This window comes from Uloborus diversus, chromosome 5 (genome assembly GCF_026930045.1).
Source record: "Uloborus diversus isolate 005 chromosome 5, Udiv.v.3.1, whole genome shotgun sequence".
NCBI classification, from domain to species: domain Eukaryota; kingdom Metazoa; phylum Arthropoda; class Arachnida; order Araneae; family Uloboridae; genus Uloborus; species Uloborus diversus.
The window spans coordinates 110,499,941-110,516,115 of NC_072735.1; the positions used below are offsets into that span (position 1 = coordinate 110,499,941).

General features: G+C 37.1%; 1 protein-coding gene across 1 annotated transcript in view; it reads right to left on the reverse strand.

The window, feature by feature from the left end:
* LOC129223416 (cytochrome P450 3A8-like) overlaps positions 1–16,175 on the reverse strand; it is a 138,044-nt gene that overhangs the window by 27,815 nt on the left and 94,054 nt on the right. The window contains exons 9-11 of the mRNA XM_054858014.1: positions 14,015–14,159; positions 12,150–12,313; positions 3,232–3,320 (exon numbers count right to left, since the gene is read on the reverse strand). Coding sequence (XP_054713989.1) covers positions 3,232–3,320; positions 12,150–12,313; positions 14,015–14,159 — 398 coding nt within the window. The remainder of the gene's footprint in view (positions 1–3,231; positions 3,321–12,149; positions 12,314–14,014; positions 14,160–16,175) is intronic.

A 16,175-nucleotide genomic window follows, 5' to 3' on the forward strand; every position in this document is an offset into this window, starting at 1 on the left:
GTGTGTACTATTTAATTAAATGAAGCACGCGCACGGTTTTTTTAGTGATCTTTGTTTTTGTTAGTTCATATTTTGGAAATTCTTCAAAATTTTAATATGCTTAAATTCGTGCTTTCGCTTCTAAATGAATATTTGTTGGTTCTTTACACTTATTGCTATTTTACTTTTATGGGTAAGGAAGAAGCTCGATTTTTAATCACGTCAAAGCGGTGTGTTTTGAGTTCTTTCAGTTAAAACAGAAAACGAAAGAAAGTAGCGATTGTTTCTTACAGTTATTACTGACCCAGGCAACGCCGGGTACATTTGCTAGTATACTAATAAAGCAAAAGTATTAACTAATTCATAAGCAAGTTACAAAAGTACGTGAAATACACCGCCAGCTCAGTCATTTCCAGCCGAGGACAAAAGTTTCGTGCTTATTAGCACTCATCAGCCCGGCATAGGAAAGTGACTGAGCTGGAGATGGAAAACCTCTTAAAGAAGCAAAGAGTGCGAGACAAACTGGTAGCTAATATAGAATTAGCAGACCAGACGAGTGACCGAAGCAATGGTTCGGTTCAACTCGAAGATTGAACGCGAGGCAAGGTATATTCAGTAAATTACCGCCCATTAGCTAGGGCTAAAGCAAAAATACGTGAAATACATATTGAGTGCTAATAAGCACGAAACTGCAGTCCTCGGCTGGAAATGACTGAGCTGGCGGTGTATTTCACGTATTTTTGCTTTAGCCCTGGCTAATGGGCGGTAATTTACTGAAGTTACAAAAGGTTGACTTTGGATGTCCCCCGCACATGACGCATGCAAATAAGTTAAATTTCAATTTACAAAATTATTCAATAAAAATGTAGCTGTGTCTGGAGTATCTTTATATTAAATGTAAAGATTAAGAAAATTGCTTATCCCTGTTTAATTAAAATGATAAGAGATAAGAAAAAATGATAATGAAATTTAAGCATCTCTTTGTGCCGCTCGTGACGGTGGAATGGAGCCAATGGTCAAAGATGATATCCATTACTCAGATTTAAGAAGTCTATCCCAACCTTCAAACTATCTGTCAAGAAGTAGTGCTCTATCTATTTGTACGAATGGGACATTTTACTTCCTTTTACAAAAAATGAAGCATTGTATTCACGAAAAAATTTTCCCCCAAAAATCGGCCTTAATTTCCATTTTGCTCACCCCCGATTGAATGTTGAGTTTTTTTTTTTTTCAACCCGACCACACGTGGAGATGTGCCTAGGAACGTACAGACACCCGAAATATCCATTTTGACGATCCCCGAGTTAATTACAGCGAGTTTTCTCGTGACGTCGTATGTGCGTATGTGTGTATGTATGTCGCATAACTCAAGAACGGAATGTCCTAGAAAGTTGAAATTTAGTACGTAGACTTCTAGTGGGGTCTAGTTGTGCACCTTCCTTTTTGGTTGCATTCGTATGCTCCAAAAGGGGTCTTTTGCTCCTTTTTGGAGGGAAATCATTGTTAATTTTGATGTAAACTCAAGTGGTGTTATAACTTGGCGGACACTTGGCGATATATCGCCAGTTTTTTGGTCGCAAAGTTTTTTTTGCCGATTTGAGGACAAATTTGGCGATTAAAAAAAAATAAGTCTGGTTTCAATTTGGCCATTGTTGGTGATATTTAGAGAACAAAGTATTGAATCGTATTAAAACTGCCAATAATGAGAAAATGACATTAAATTGGAGTAAAAGGAAGTCATGTGATGCACACATCACCTCGTTTACTTATGTATTTTGCACTTATTTTGCACCGGAATTTTAAACTTTGACTTTCACTTTTCCCATATTTGAATGTACGAAACCTTTATGTATCCTGCCCCAAAGTACCAATTTTCTGAAGAACAAAAAGAAAAATTTTGTACTTAAAAATATTGTAGATGTGACTAGTCTCACCCACTATACGTACTAATCATAATTTTGTAAGCGCAAACTTTTATTTTGAAGTTGTTACTTCGGGCTGTGATAAGTGCTGTTTCTTTGTACTCAGATATCGAATTAAAAACCAAAGTTTATATTTCCTGGAATTAAGTTCAAATACATCCGTAACGAGCTGATGTGTGCATCACATGACTTCCTTTTACTCAAATTTAATGTCATTTAGCCATTATTGGCAATTTTAATGTGATTCAATTGTTTGCTCTCTAATTATCACCAACAGCGGCCAAATTGAAACCAAATTTAAAATTAAAAAAAAAATCGTCAAATTTGTCGCCAAGTTGGCGAAAAAACTTGGCGACCAAAAAACTGGCGATATAACGAAAAGTGTCCGACATATTATAACACCACTTGAGTTTACATCGAAATTAACAATGATTTCCCCCCCAAAAAAGGCAAAAGACCCCCTTAAGAACATCCGAATGCAACCAAAAACGAAGGTGCACAACTAGACCCCACTAGGAGTCTACGTACCAAATTTCAACTTTCTAGGACATACCGTTTTTGAGTTATGCGAGATACATACACACATACAGACATACGCATATACGCACATACATACAGACGTCAAGAGAAAGTTCGTTGTAATTAACTCGGGGGTCGTCAAAACGGATATTTTGGGTGTCTGTAGGTTCCTAGGCATATATCCAGGTGTGGTCGGGTCGAAAAAAAAAAACTCAACATTCATTCGGGGGTGAGAAAAATTGAAATTAAGGCCGATTTTTGAGTGAAATTTTTTTCGCGAATACAATACTTCCTTTTTTGTAAAAGGAAGTAAAAATGCCTCAACCGAGCAAATAGATTGACTGATTGAAAAAACTAGTTATGATAGATTCTAGCGGGTTTCAAAAAACCATTTGTTAGATTTTAGGACACTTACACTTTAGTAACCTTCTGCGTGAATTTGTGCCTTATTTGCTTTAAAATCAATGAACTGCAAGCGATGCTGTTACAAAATAAGCTACTGAGATTAATTACGCATAACATTTTGAACGAATTTGTCAGCCCAACGTGAAACTTCTACACATTCTTAGTCGTTTTACATAAATCTAATTAAAGTCTCAGGAATTAGTTGAGAATGTGTGAATTTTTTTATGAATCAGCAACCCTGCTTAAAATGTTTTTAATAAACTAATAAGCTGAAAATTTTGAATGTATTCAATCAATGGCAGCTTCGTTTCGAATCATTTTTGATTTGCCGTTATTTGCAAAAATTTGCAAAATATTCATGTGTAGTCATTTCAGAAGAGGAAAATAGTTATAAATTTTACTGAACCTTATTACTGGTGAGTACAGACGCAAGGTCTCGGAAATAACGTTGTCCAAATATCTCATATCCTGGATGGCTTCATACGTAATTTCTCCCTAAAAGGAAAAAGTCAATATTCTGATAAAAATGCGTATTTTTCTGCAGAAATAAAGTAACATAATATGAGTTCAGGCAGCGAGAAGCAAAGGGATGTAAGTAGATTTTTTAAAGGTTTGAGTAAAACGTGTTTAAAGTTCAGATCCAAAAGGTAGACTTTCGTTGAATATTTTTTTTTCTTTTTTTATCTTTGCTGGCAGCACCTACCTGAACCACTAGTGCCATCTCATGCCCCATTACAGAGAAGAGGTTCTCCTAACATTTGCACTAGAATTTTGAAATTTTTAGTTTTGGTACTTACACCCCTTTGCTTCTCACAGACTAAATTATTAGTGAATTGCATATCTTTAACGGCAGTCAAACTAATAATTGACCAAGGAACTAAATTTTACGATGAATTGTAGAGAAATTATTTTTCAGAATCTTTTTTTCCCTTTTGCAAAAGCATTATGACTCCAAGAAAACAAGAATTTCCGTCCAGAACTAAACGACCCTACTTTCCCGTATACCAATATCGACTTTTTAGTATCAATATTCTCAAAATTAGCTAAAATTGCGAATTATTTCAAACGTAATTTTCTAACATTTTAAACTGATTTTTAGAAATGAAATATGCCTCGCTTATCTAAAGAAATAGATGCGTAAAAAATTAAAATAAAAGAAAAAATAAAGTAGTAGCTCCTTTTAAATAAAGCAGCTAATATATATATTTTTTTCCATTCAAAAAATTCTTTAATCGCATTCAAAAAGGAAAAAAAGTAAAAATGATAACCTCATTAAGATAAATACAAAATAAATAAAAAAATAAAAAATGTTTCTTTTCCACCGTTGCCAAAATAAATAAGTAAACCAATCGATAAACAATGAATAAATGTCAACTTAAAGAAATTATTTTCATATCCAAAAAAAAAAAAAAAAAAAAATCGTCTGCTCATATCTTTTTGTAGAAACATAAAAAAAATTTCGAATGTCTTCGCCAAAAACTGAATACATAAATTAAAACTTTAGTGTGAAAATAAAAAAAATCTTACCAGCAATAATTACACTGGTGTGCAAAAATTAAGGACGAAGTCGAAAAATTAGCATATCAGCTGAACGAAGAGGCAGAGCGGACAGAAAGACCAATCAGGAGATTAAGTACGGTGATGTACGGTAGCACATGCGCAGATATGCAGGCAGACGTAATGGGGGAGTGTCTGAGTAGTATGAAGCATGTTGTCGGTGTAAGATCAGTATTTCTGGCAAAGAGATTGCATGCCGTATAGCAGTTAAAATCACACCGAGTTGCTGCCTCGGCGAGAAATGGTGAATAATCAATCTGTTAGACGACATCTGGATGCTTTTACCCGAGGTCGAATCATTGGGAAGTTGGAGGAAGGCCGCAGTGTGACCAGTGTGGCTGCAGAGTTCGGAATTGCTCACAGCATCGTTTCACGACTTTGGAGACAATTTCAAACTACAGGAACAGCTATCCGGGGGTTCAGTAGTGGTCGTTCGCGAGGAACCACACCCGCAGATGACCGGTATATTGTCTTACAGGCCAGAAGAAACAGGCGGCAGACAGCGGGAGAAATCGCTAGACACACCACACAGGCGACTGGACGACCGATATCGTGTTTTACCGTGGCCAGAAGACTGCACGGTGGTGGTCCGTTTGCACGACGCCCTCTACGGTGTGTACCTCTAACGCCTGCCCATCGGAGACGGCGTTCTCTGTGGTGCCGGGAACACCGGAATTGGAGAGACAATGAATGGGGACGAGTACTCTTTACAGATGAGAGCAGATTCAGTCTGAGTAGCGATTCTCATCGCATACACATCTGGAGAGAGCGGGGAAGCCGCAATCATCCCTCGAACATCATTGAAAGGGACTGGTATGGAGGTCGCGGTGTTCTCGTTTGGGGAGGCATCATGCTTGGTAGTCGTACAGACCTTCACATCTTCGACGCAGGTTCAGTCAACGGGACCCGTTATTGTAACGAGATTCTTCTTCCATATGTGCGTCTTTTTATAGGCGCTATGGGTCCGCAGTTCCTTTTCATGGACGACAATGCACCATGTCATCGCACAGTAGCTGCCGAACAGCTCTCAGAGAGTGAGGATATTGAACGTATGCATTGGCCGGCACGATCTCCGGATTTCAATCCCATCGAGCATGTATGGGATTTTCTAGGCAGACGCTTGGCAGCTTGGACCTTACCACCAGTAACGATCCGGGAACTTCGATTGGCGCTGCAAGACGAATGGGCAGCAATGCCTCAACAACTCATTGACACCCTCATTCTCAGCATGGGCAGATGCTGTGAAACCTGCCTAGCAGTCGGGGGAGATCATATCCCCTTCTAAAGACCGGATGTTTCTTGCTGGACACCCATCACAGGGATGTTTCGGCCTTCAGTCGCATTGCGCTCCATGCTACTTTTTCAATAAAGCTTCTTTCTATCCCTCTGATTTCTCTTTTAGTAAGTGTTGCTAACATTACACATGTACTTACGTATTGGGGATCTTACGGTATTAAATGTGTTGATTTGGAAAGCTTTTGTACAAAGTTATATTGAAAAAACCGTCTTGTCCTTAATTTTTGCACACCAGTGTATTTCACCGTAAAAACCATGGCTGCGGAGTCGGAGTCGAATTCAATCACATTTTAGGGTAAAAGTGTCAGAGTCGGAAGTCGAAGGTTTTTTAATTTAAATACTCGGAGTCGGAATCGGACATTTTCCCTCAATGTCCGTAACTCTGAAAATGTTTGGGGAGTCAGAGTCTACTTCTTTTGGGATAAAGGAGTCAGGGTTGTGGAGTCGATGAGTTTAAAATTCCAAGAGTCGGAGTCAGTCATTTTCCCTTCGAGTCTAAATTTTTGCCAAAGCTACGGAGTCGGAGTCGAGGAGTCAGAGTCTGATTAATTTTCGGGTACAGGAGTCGGAGTCAATTGCCTTAGAATTCTAAGGGTCAGAGTCGGGAGTTGGTCATCAAGAGCTATTTCCAACAAAGTTTGTTTAAAGTAAAGTACCTTTAAGTGCGATCTATATTGACTTTTAATTTCTCCGTAGGCACTAATGCTTAGTTTTTTTTAACTGTTCAAAATTGAGCGAAAAATTGTTCAAATCAGAAAGTAAAATATGGAAATAAAGTGTCCTCGCCGAAAACTTTCGTACAAAAAAAAAAAAAAAATGTTCGAATTGGACTATTCACTCAAAAATTATTAGAGGAGGAAGGGGGGGGGGGGCGAGGACAGACAAATAGACCGACAGAGATATTTTCCCTATCTCTATATACTTACATCCAATTTTTAAATTTTCGACACTTGTTAAATCATTTTGTTTATTTTTGTCTCTTTTTTTTGCGATATTTTAAAGATACATTAAAGGGGTGTAGTTTCAAAAAAGTGATTTTTTTCTTTTTTGTTTCATCTTGTAGTTAAACATTTCGAAAATATATTACGAAAATTTCAAGTCACTTCGAGCAAAATTCTCAAAGTTATCAAGTATTCAGTCTCCGCTCCTTCAAACTGTAGCTCCGATAACTGCCAAAGAATGCAACTGTTCTGATAGCTACGGACGCTCAGAATGTCAGTGCTGCTTGCTTGGGGTTAGTAAAATACAATATAAATAAATAATGAAAATAGAAAAGGCTGAGGAAATCGAAGCTGCTACAGGGACTGTCTTCTATGGAGCTGGAATTGATGCCTTTTAGCTTCTAAAACTTCAAACGAGTTTTTCTCAAAACCACTTTTTCAAAGTCGGTGTTCACCCCTATTTTAAAACCAATTGACCTATCCATTTCAAATTTTGTACACACATTCTGTATTACAAAAAATCTCCCCCCTACGTTGAGTTTGATTTTTTTTTTTTTTAATGCGTTTTTTACTAACAAAGTAGCGAAATGTTTCGCGAAAAAAAGCGCTTTTAACCAGGGCTTTAGAATCGATGTCGAAGTCGGACTAATTTTGAAATAAAGGAGTCGGAGTCGTTCGAAAACAAGCCGACTCCGGGCTTTTTTTTCTTTAATTTTCCCCGACTCTCCTTGCATTTTTTTTAAAAAAATGACTACTGAGTTTGATTGCGTGTATAAAGGCCTACTAATAAGAAAATAACTGTGGCAACCAGCTGGCTTGATTGTTTATTGAACATTCTGCAACAGCTACTGACGCTGTCACCAAGTTTGCTTGTTTTTTAACTTTATTTAACTGGATAATAACTGTCAGCAAATAGTTTTGCTGCCTAACCTTTTATGAGTAATCACTTTCAAATAAAAAAATATATATTATTTTTACCTCGATCTCAGTTATAAAATAGTAAAAGGAATGTATGCATTGCTTGAGCAAGTCGGGAAATTCTCTGAAGGTGCTTGGTAAATGTAAATAAGTGTTGGTACGAAAGTGCGAATCCAAAAGATCCGATAAAATATAACTGTTATTTTTCTTTTAAATCTAAAGACTGTATCTATAAGCTTGATTCTCACTAAAAAGTACAAAATAAAATCAGTATATGATTAATCGGTTACAACACTCTATAATTGCAGTTAATCTTAAAATCTTCATATATTAGGATTAATTCAAAAGCTGCTAATAAAACTAAAATTAAAAATTGAGACAAGAAATGTAGGCTTACGTAGTAAAAGCTATTCGTACAAAGCTGTATACCGTCGCATTTTGTGTAAAATTTGCTCCAGACGTACATGTACTCGACCTCTACCCTCAATATAGTGCAATATTTGCGTTGAAATTTTTTAAATGAAATTTAAGATTGAAAATTCAGGAAATGTTTTAGCATTAAAGTATTTATATTTTTATAAACTCTGAAACTTTAATTTGAGGTGTCACCCACCAGATGGTTGTCACCCGGGAGGGGAGGCGGGTAGACAGCCTCCTCTCAAGAAAAGTTTTTTGATATCAAAAAAAAAAATTTTTTCGCTCAAGTTACAGCTTTAAAAAGATTAGATCAACATCTATTTGTTAATCATTAAAGGGGAGCAAAGTCCTTTTCATTTTCTTAAAAAATGGGATTTTTTAAAAAAAATCTCACTTTTAAAATCGCAACTATTGGATAATTTGATTTTCAAATTGAATTTCTAACTTTAGGTTTACAATAAAATGCAACGCAAAAATTTTATAAAAAGGAGGGGAGGGGATTTGAAAATAAATAAATAAAAACGTCGGAGTCGGACGTTTAAAAATCCAGGAGTCGGAGTCAGAGTCGGCCATTTTTCTTCCGAATCCGCAGCCCTGCTTTTAACTTCAAATGACCACCAAAAATTCTGAAGTCAAACAAAAAAAGATCTGAGAACGTGGGGGGGGGGAGGATTAATTAATAATTCGACTAAGTTCAAATAGAATTTGATTTCAGATAAATGTCAGCTGAGATACAGTAAACGCCGCAAATCATCTTTCTCAAAATATTCTCTGGAAAAAGCTCTGTCACCGGCTTGTCTTTGGATATTTTTTGATCACAAATTTTAAAATATTCTTAAAGCCATACACAATAAGGCACAAAAGGTTTTAATAACTTAATCAAACCATTTTCTAAAAAAAATTTAAAAAAAAAAAACAACGGTTTTGAGTTAATTCAGAATTTTGCAAACGCTACAGTAATGAGTGTTTCGGTGGGATTTTCCTAAACTTGACAGCTATGAGCATTTCCAACTCAAATGTTCTGAGCATCTTGGTATTTCTATTTCCCATTTCTAATTGTAATAAAATTTTTACTTTATATGAAAGTTTTATGTTTGTATTCAAACATTAATTGTAGAAAAAAGTATGTATTATTTGATAATATTCGTTTTTCTCATTAAAAGATACCCGGAGCAAATTTTCATTTAGGTTGGATTTTGTAGTTTAATTCTTCTTCCGACTCCCTTTTTCTCTCATTTCGCACATGAACACTACACCATTCAATGATACGCGATTTTAATATTGTGTGTGATTTGAATTGAAAACTTTTATAAGTCCTGACCAAATTGGCTGGTTACTATTAACCTCGAGCTTATTTTTCACGGGTATTGTTTGTGGATACGCCATAATTTCCTTAGTATACTTCATCAAGCTTCATACATAAGTAGTCATTTTAAAGATTGTTTCACTGAAGCAAGCTGAAAATAAACAAGTCACAGTTTGTTTGCTATACAAAAAATTATGCTTAAAATTCTGTATTTTTGAATTCGCGCAGTCAAAAGCAAATGATTCGCACGGGTCAGCTGCTTATTACTTGACAGCTGTAGTATATTCAGCTGTATGGGAGATCCGTGGAATGTCTCCCCCCCCCCCAAAAAAAAACCGTGTCTGTAATTTTATTGCTCATTTGTGTGTTTCATTGCACTGGTTTTCTTTTCCTAATTCCAATTTAACACGGAAAAATTAATAGTTTTCCTTATCAATGAACTTGTTATAAAGGCCATTGAAACCTAATTTATTAAACCAAATCAGTGAGTTCCAAAGGGGAAAAATGTCAAAAGTGGCAAATGCATTTAAAATGTATTTTTAAGGGTAATTGTATCTAAGGGAAATGTATTTCTAAGGGTAAGTATAATCCGTGAAGCACAAATAATATAAATGATTTTCCATGTGATTTAGCATTTTTCTCCGCTATGTTGTTCGAGGCCGTGGTGACCTGGTCAGTAAGATGTCCGACTAGTAACCTAAGGGTCCCGGGTTCGATGCCTGCCGGTCGAAGATGCCCTGTGTTCGTTAATGGTGGCAGGAGCACGTTTAATATGTCGTGGTCACAAAGTCCTTCAAGCGAAGCAATACCTCTGTGGATACTGGACGAGGGATTTCTGGGCTTCTGATCTGGATTAAAAAACAGAGCTGTCATCAGGGCCCTATCCAACAGGTAAAACCACAAATAGGGGTACACTGTTAAAAAATGTTCCTGAAATTTAACGGTAAAAGTTACTGGCAACTATGTTGCCAGTACTTTTTGTCGTAAAATACTACTATACTGTAAGATTTTACGGTAGAAAAAACAAGAACGCTGTGGCTAGTTGTACTGAGTAAAGCCCTGGTTTCCTAGGAGCGAATCGCCCTTCTTCGGCGTCGCTCTTCGCCGAAAGGAAAACTTGATTCTTCTGCGCATGCGCGCCCGAGCTAAATCGACGTCGTGAATGGCCACGCCGGAATCACTTGGCTTTAAATTCAGTCACGCCGAGGAGCGACGCCGACGATCGGCGTGTTCGCTCCTAGGAAACCAAGGCTTAAGAAAAACGAGACGCGCGTAATCGGGTCTGAACCTACGCCCGCCGACGAACCGTGATTCGAGAGCGCTTCGCTATCCACCACACATGTTAGACGCGGAAGGTGAACGGAGATGGAGAAATATATACCTCGCACTATAAGTCACGTGGTGTACAAATTGGCGCTGCTATCGCTTGCTTTTTCCCGTAAATTCAACGATAAAACTTTTCTGTACTTCAAACACTCCGTTTTACCGTAATAGTTACTTGAAATTTTTTTTGAATTTTTACTTTCTTCTATATTTAATATATAGAAGAAAGTATTGGATTTGTGCAAATTTTCGAATTTTGACGGATTCGATCGTTTTGAGGTGTGCTGAGTCCGTTTCGACTATTTTTGGAAAATGTCTGTCTGTCTGTGTGTATGTGTGTGTGTGTGTGTGTCACGTCTGTGTGTGACCAGTTTTTTGTGGCCGCTCTACAGCAAAAACTACCGCATGAAATCGAACGAAATTTCGTACACATATGTGCCCCTATGTGAACTTGTGCCCATTGGTTTTTGGCGCGAATTCCTCCAAGGGGGGTGGAGCAGTGGGACGTTTTTTGAGTTACGCGTGCTTGCTATTCCTCAGGAAGTAACTGGCGGAATCAACCAAAATTTGATCCATATGTTGCTATTAACAGGAACGGGTGCTGATTCAATTTTGGTGTCATTAACTCAAACAGGGGTTGAGCTATAGAACGTTTTTTGTCGTCAATTGTGACTGCTGTATCTCAAGAAATAATGAACGGAATCAAAGAAAAATTTATCGACAAGTAGCCCCTAGAGGGTATAAGTGCTGACTCTATTTTGGTGTCAATAGCTGAAAAGGGGGTGGCGCAATCGAACGTTCTTTTTTTTTTTCTGATTGTGAGTTCCGTATCTCAAGAAGTAATGCTACCTTCTGGATGAAATTTGGAATAAATGTGAATCCATATATAAACAGGCGTTGGTTCAATTTTGGCGCCAATTGCTCCATGGGGGGCTTTTTTTTTTGTGTGAATAAAAATAGCTTTATAAATGCAACAATAAGAAAGATAAATTGTAATAGACTGTCGTCTGCGTATTTCGCGTGATTTTAACTGTTGGAAAATAACCAGAAAATCGCGATGATTTAAAATTTTTAACTGTTGCCATCTTGCGTTTCTTAACGAATAAAATATTTGTAATTAATTCAAGCAAGGCTTTTAAAATAACTTTCAATTTTCGCTCTTTGCTTTGCTTTTGTAATAATTCAGACATTGGGATGGTCGTCAAGTTTTTGCATGTGTAATTTTGTTTTTGTTGGGAATAATTCTTCCTCGTCAAGCATGGGGAGGGATCAGAAAAAAAAAGAAAAATATAGAAGAAAGCTTCGTGATGGCCACAACATACTAGTTAACAGCGTATTTGCTGGACACTAGAACGAGATATGTCTTTATTCTTCCAAGCCTTTAATTTAAAATCATAGTTATGAATAATAACTCATTATTTAAAATCTCTTGAATATGGTTCCACAAATGAGAATTGCATATCACATTGCTATTTGAAGTCACATTATCAGGATTTGATCAAGTTGGTTTTTAAATTTCTTAAATATGAAACCTCACACGTTCTAATAAATATGCTGAATACTTACGTGAGTGTTTTTGAGTACTTCGTCTATCTCAGCAATTAGTTTCTCCTGTACATCCGAATTGAGAGCCAACAAATAGGTAACAAAAGAAATAGTTGACGCTGTGGTGTCGTATCCAGCAAGAAAGAAAATAATGCACTGCGCAACGAGTTCGTCGTGAGAAAGAGCTAAAAGAGTGACAGTAGAAAATACAAAGTTGATTAAGCACGAATTGGTTTGAGTAGAATTGCGACAGCGTGTATACTTTTACAAATAAAAACAATTAAAAAGAGTTAAAAATAAAAATAAATTAATTTGAATTTTGACATCTTGAATTCAAATTATGTTTTTCGCAATCACGTGTTTTTTTGCTTGTGTGCAAGCATGTGTGTATGAAGGCGTGTGTGTTTGTGTCTGTGTGCAGACATGTGTGTGCGTATATGTGGGTATGTGTATGTGTGTGTGTATATGTGGGTATGTGTATGTGTATATATATGTGTATGTGTGTGTGTATTTGTGAGTATGTGGATATATGCTGGTATGTGTGTGTGTATATATGTGTATGTGTGTGTGTGTGTGTATTTGTGAGTATGTGTGTGTGTGTGGGTATGTGTGTGTGTGTGTATGTGTGTGTGTGTGTGGGTATGTGTGTGTATGTGTGTGTGTATTTGTGAGTATGTGGATATATGTGTGTGTGTATGTGTGTGTGTATTTGTGAGTATGTGTGTGTGTGTGTGTGGGTATGTGTGTGTGTGGGTATGTGTGTGTGTGTGTGTGGGTATGTGTGTGTATGTGTGTGTGTGTGTGTATTTGTGAGTATGTGGATATATGTGTGTGGGGGTATGTGTGTGTGTGTGTGTATTTGTGAGTATGTGGATATATGTGTGTGGGGGTATGTGTGTGTGTGTGTAGGCATGCGTGTGTGTATGTATGCGTATAGGATATGGACGCAATCTGGAGAAGGTTTTCGCTAGAGCAGCAGCATCGTGAGACCGGTCGACGGTGGTGCTGCAGAAATTGCTGGCGGGAAAATAAAATGATAGCACCTCAAAAACAGTCAAGTGAGAACAATAAGCAATCGTGATTGCTCAAAAAAAAAAAAAAAAAAAAAAAACTCTGCTAACAGCTGCTTCGACTTTATAAAAGCAAACCTCTTCATCAGTGCAAAGAAAAATAAATCGCTAAGTCCAACTATACGGACCCATGCAGGATATACAGGGTGTATCAGTACAGCGTTTACAGACTTTCAGGGCAGATAGAGTACACCAAGACGATGGGAAACCACATAGCAATGCATGGTCGCTTTCCTGAGGCGACACAAATCACCAAAAAGACAAGACACGAACAAGAGAAGAAAACATGCTTAGTACAGCAAAAAACTAAAAAAAAAAAAAAAACATGAAGGACCGAACGATCGTCATCAAAGTAGGTGTTCGAAATTACGACCCCGGGTCGTGATGCATACCTCATCGTATTGAAGATCGAACGTCAAAGCGAGCGGCAACTAACACCGCGTTTGCGCATGCACCGTCATCTGATGCTTCGGTTTACGTAAGGACATCTATTGTGTACACCAGACAAAAAATTACTAGCAGTTTTGCTGTATTAAAAATAATATACATATTTTCTCCTCTTATTCGTGTCTTGTCTTTCTTGTGGTCACTATCGCGTCAGGAAAGCTTTTCCGACCATTCATTGCTATGTGATTTCCCATCGTCTAGGTGTACTCTATCTGCCCTGAAAATCTGTAAACGCTGTACTGATACACCGTGTATAGCAATTTGAATTCTTGTCCGTCTTTTTCAATCACCCTGTATTTCATTGTGCTTCGTTCAAAGATTTCCTCACATTTTCCGGAAATATTTATATGAAAATGAAAAACATCATACCTTTTTTACTAACATTCCTAAACGCTGTAACATTTCCCCCTTCTTTTGCATAATTAGCAGTCAAGCTCTCGTTGGCTGGATTTTCTTCTTGCTCTTGAACTTCTTTTGAAGTATCCATCAAGAGTTGCAAAAGATCATTTTTAGTCTAGAAGATTTGAATGGTTTATTATTAGCAACTCTGATCGTGCTTGCTACTAGCCAAATTAATATTCAAAATAAAGAAATTTATTTTAGGAACCAGTGGCGTCAGTACGGGGGACGGTCCGACTTCGGCGCCACCCGTCTGGGGGGAGAGGGGACTCCCTAAGTGGAATTGCAAGTTTTTGAAAAATATGAAGCTAAAATGCATTTTTAAGACTACAAATTTGAATATTTTCCGGGGGGGTAAACCCCCGGCTCCCCCTCCCATTTTTATTTGTTTTTTGTACATAAGCCGATTAAAAATTTCGTTATAACACAAATGTAGTTCAGTAAATTACCGCCCATTAGCCAGGGCTAAAGCAGAAATACATGAAATACACCGTCAGCTCAGTCATTTCCAGCCGAGGACTGCTCGAACTGGAAATGACTGAGCTAGCGGTGTATTTCATGTATTTCTGCTTTAGCCCTGGCTAATGGGCGGTAATTTACTGAATATACTATACCTTGCCTTCAATCTTCGAGTTGAACCGAACCATTGCTTCGGTCACTCGTCTGGTCTGCGCTAATTCTATATTAGCTACCAGTTTGTTTGGCACTCTTGGCTCCCTTAAGAGGTTTTCCATCTCCAGCTCAGTCACTTTCCAATGCCGGTCTGATGAGTGCTAATAGGCACGAAACTGCAGTCCTCGGCTGGAAATGACTGAGCTGGCGGTGTATTTCATGTACAAATGTAGTTGTTTCTCAATTGCATTAATTTCATGGTTTCATGTTCACATATTTTTTTCTTTTGCGTCTGTAGAGGGGGGGGGGGGCACCACAAATTACTGCCCCGGGTGTCACCCATGCTAGGTACGCCACTGTAGGAACGAAAGCATTTTATGCACATCTAAATTAATATTGGAAACGTTTTCCTTCAAACAATTTATATTTTATATCGAAGGAAAAAAATGTACCGTTTCAATTTTTGTATTACATTCCGAAAAGATGAAAATAAGTTGATTGCGCAGAATTTATGGATTTTAACAACTGCCGCTGATTACTTATTCTCTTTAAAAACTGTTTTCGAATGCTAAGGTTTTTTTTCACTCTAAAAGCATAACACTTAGTCTAAGTGTGAGAGATCATTTACTAAAAGTAGGAAAGCGATCCTTTTTGAAAAATTTTATAGTCAAAATTTCATTATGCACTATTATTCTTGAAAAATCAACATACAGGGTGTCCAGCAAAGGACTCCCTGGTTTCAAAATTAAATACAGTACCCGCCACTAATAAAATCACTGGATTATAAAATCAGCCGCTTTTTAAAATCAAATCTGGAAGAACAGAATCATTGCAATATAAAAACATGTTTAAACCAACCTTCAATCAAATCACTATCGCCGTTTTATAAAATCAAAATTTTGGACATCGTACGCAAAACGTTGATAAAGTAGCTTCAAAAGTGAAGGAATTGGTCTCAGAAGATGAGAAAATCTCAGCGCCAAATTTTCCTCTTCAATGAAAGTGAGAAAAGCACTTGATAATATACGGATGCTCTTTAGAGCAAAGAAGAAAATACAGTGTTGTACGTTACAAAACATTTAGTAAATCCTCAAACGATATTGAATCTGTACTCTCCAATTGTGTTAACTAAACTACAATACGCCAATGTTTTAAGACCCTTGTTTAAAAAAAAAAACCCTCATGTTTAGTTAAAATACAACTGTATTTTGAAATACTTAAAACAAAAACAAATGACGTAATTCATTTCGTTTTTTAAAGTATTTAAACTTCAAAACGTTTCATTTTTTTAAATGTAGGTATGCCGGTTTATAAAATCAGCCGCTTTATAAAATCAAATGTCCTGAGAACGAATGTGATTTTAATAAGCGGCGGTCACTGTATCTCGAAAACAAAGGACGATATTGGAATAAAATAAACGGTATGTTTATTGGGAAACCCATAAAAATCATATACAGGAATAAGGAAATTAGTTTTAAAAACTGCCAACAGGTGGCGCTGCACAATATAATTGCAATAG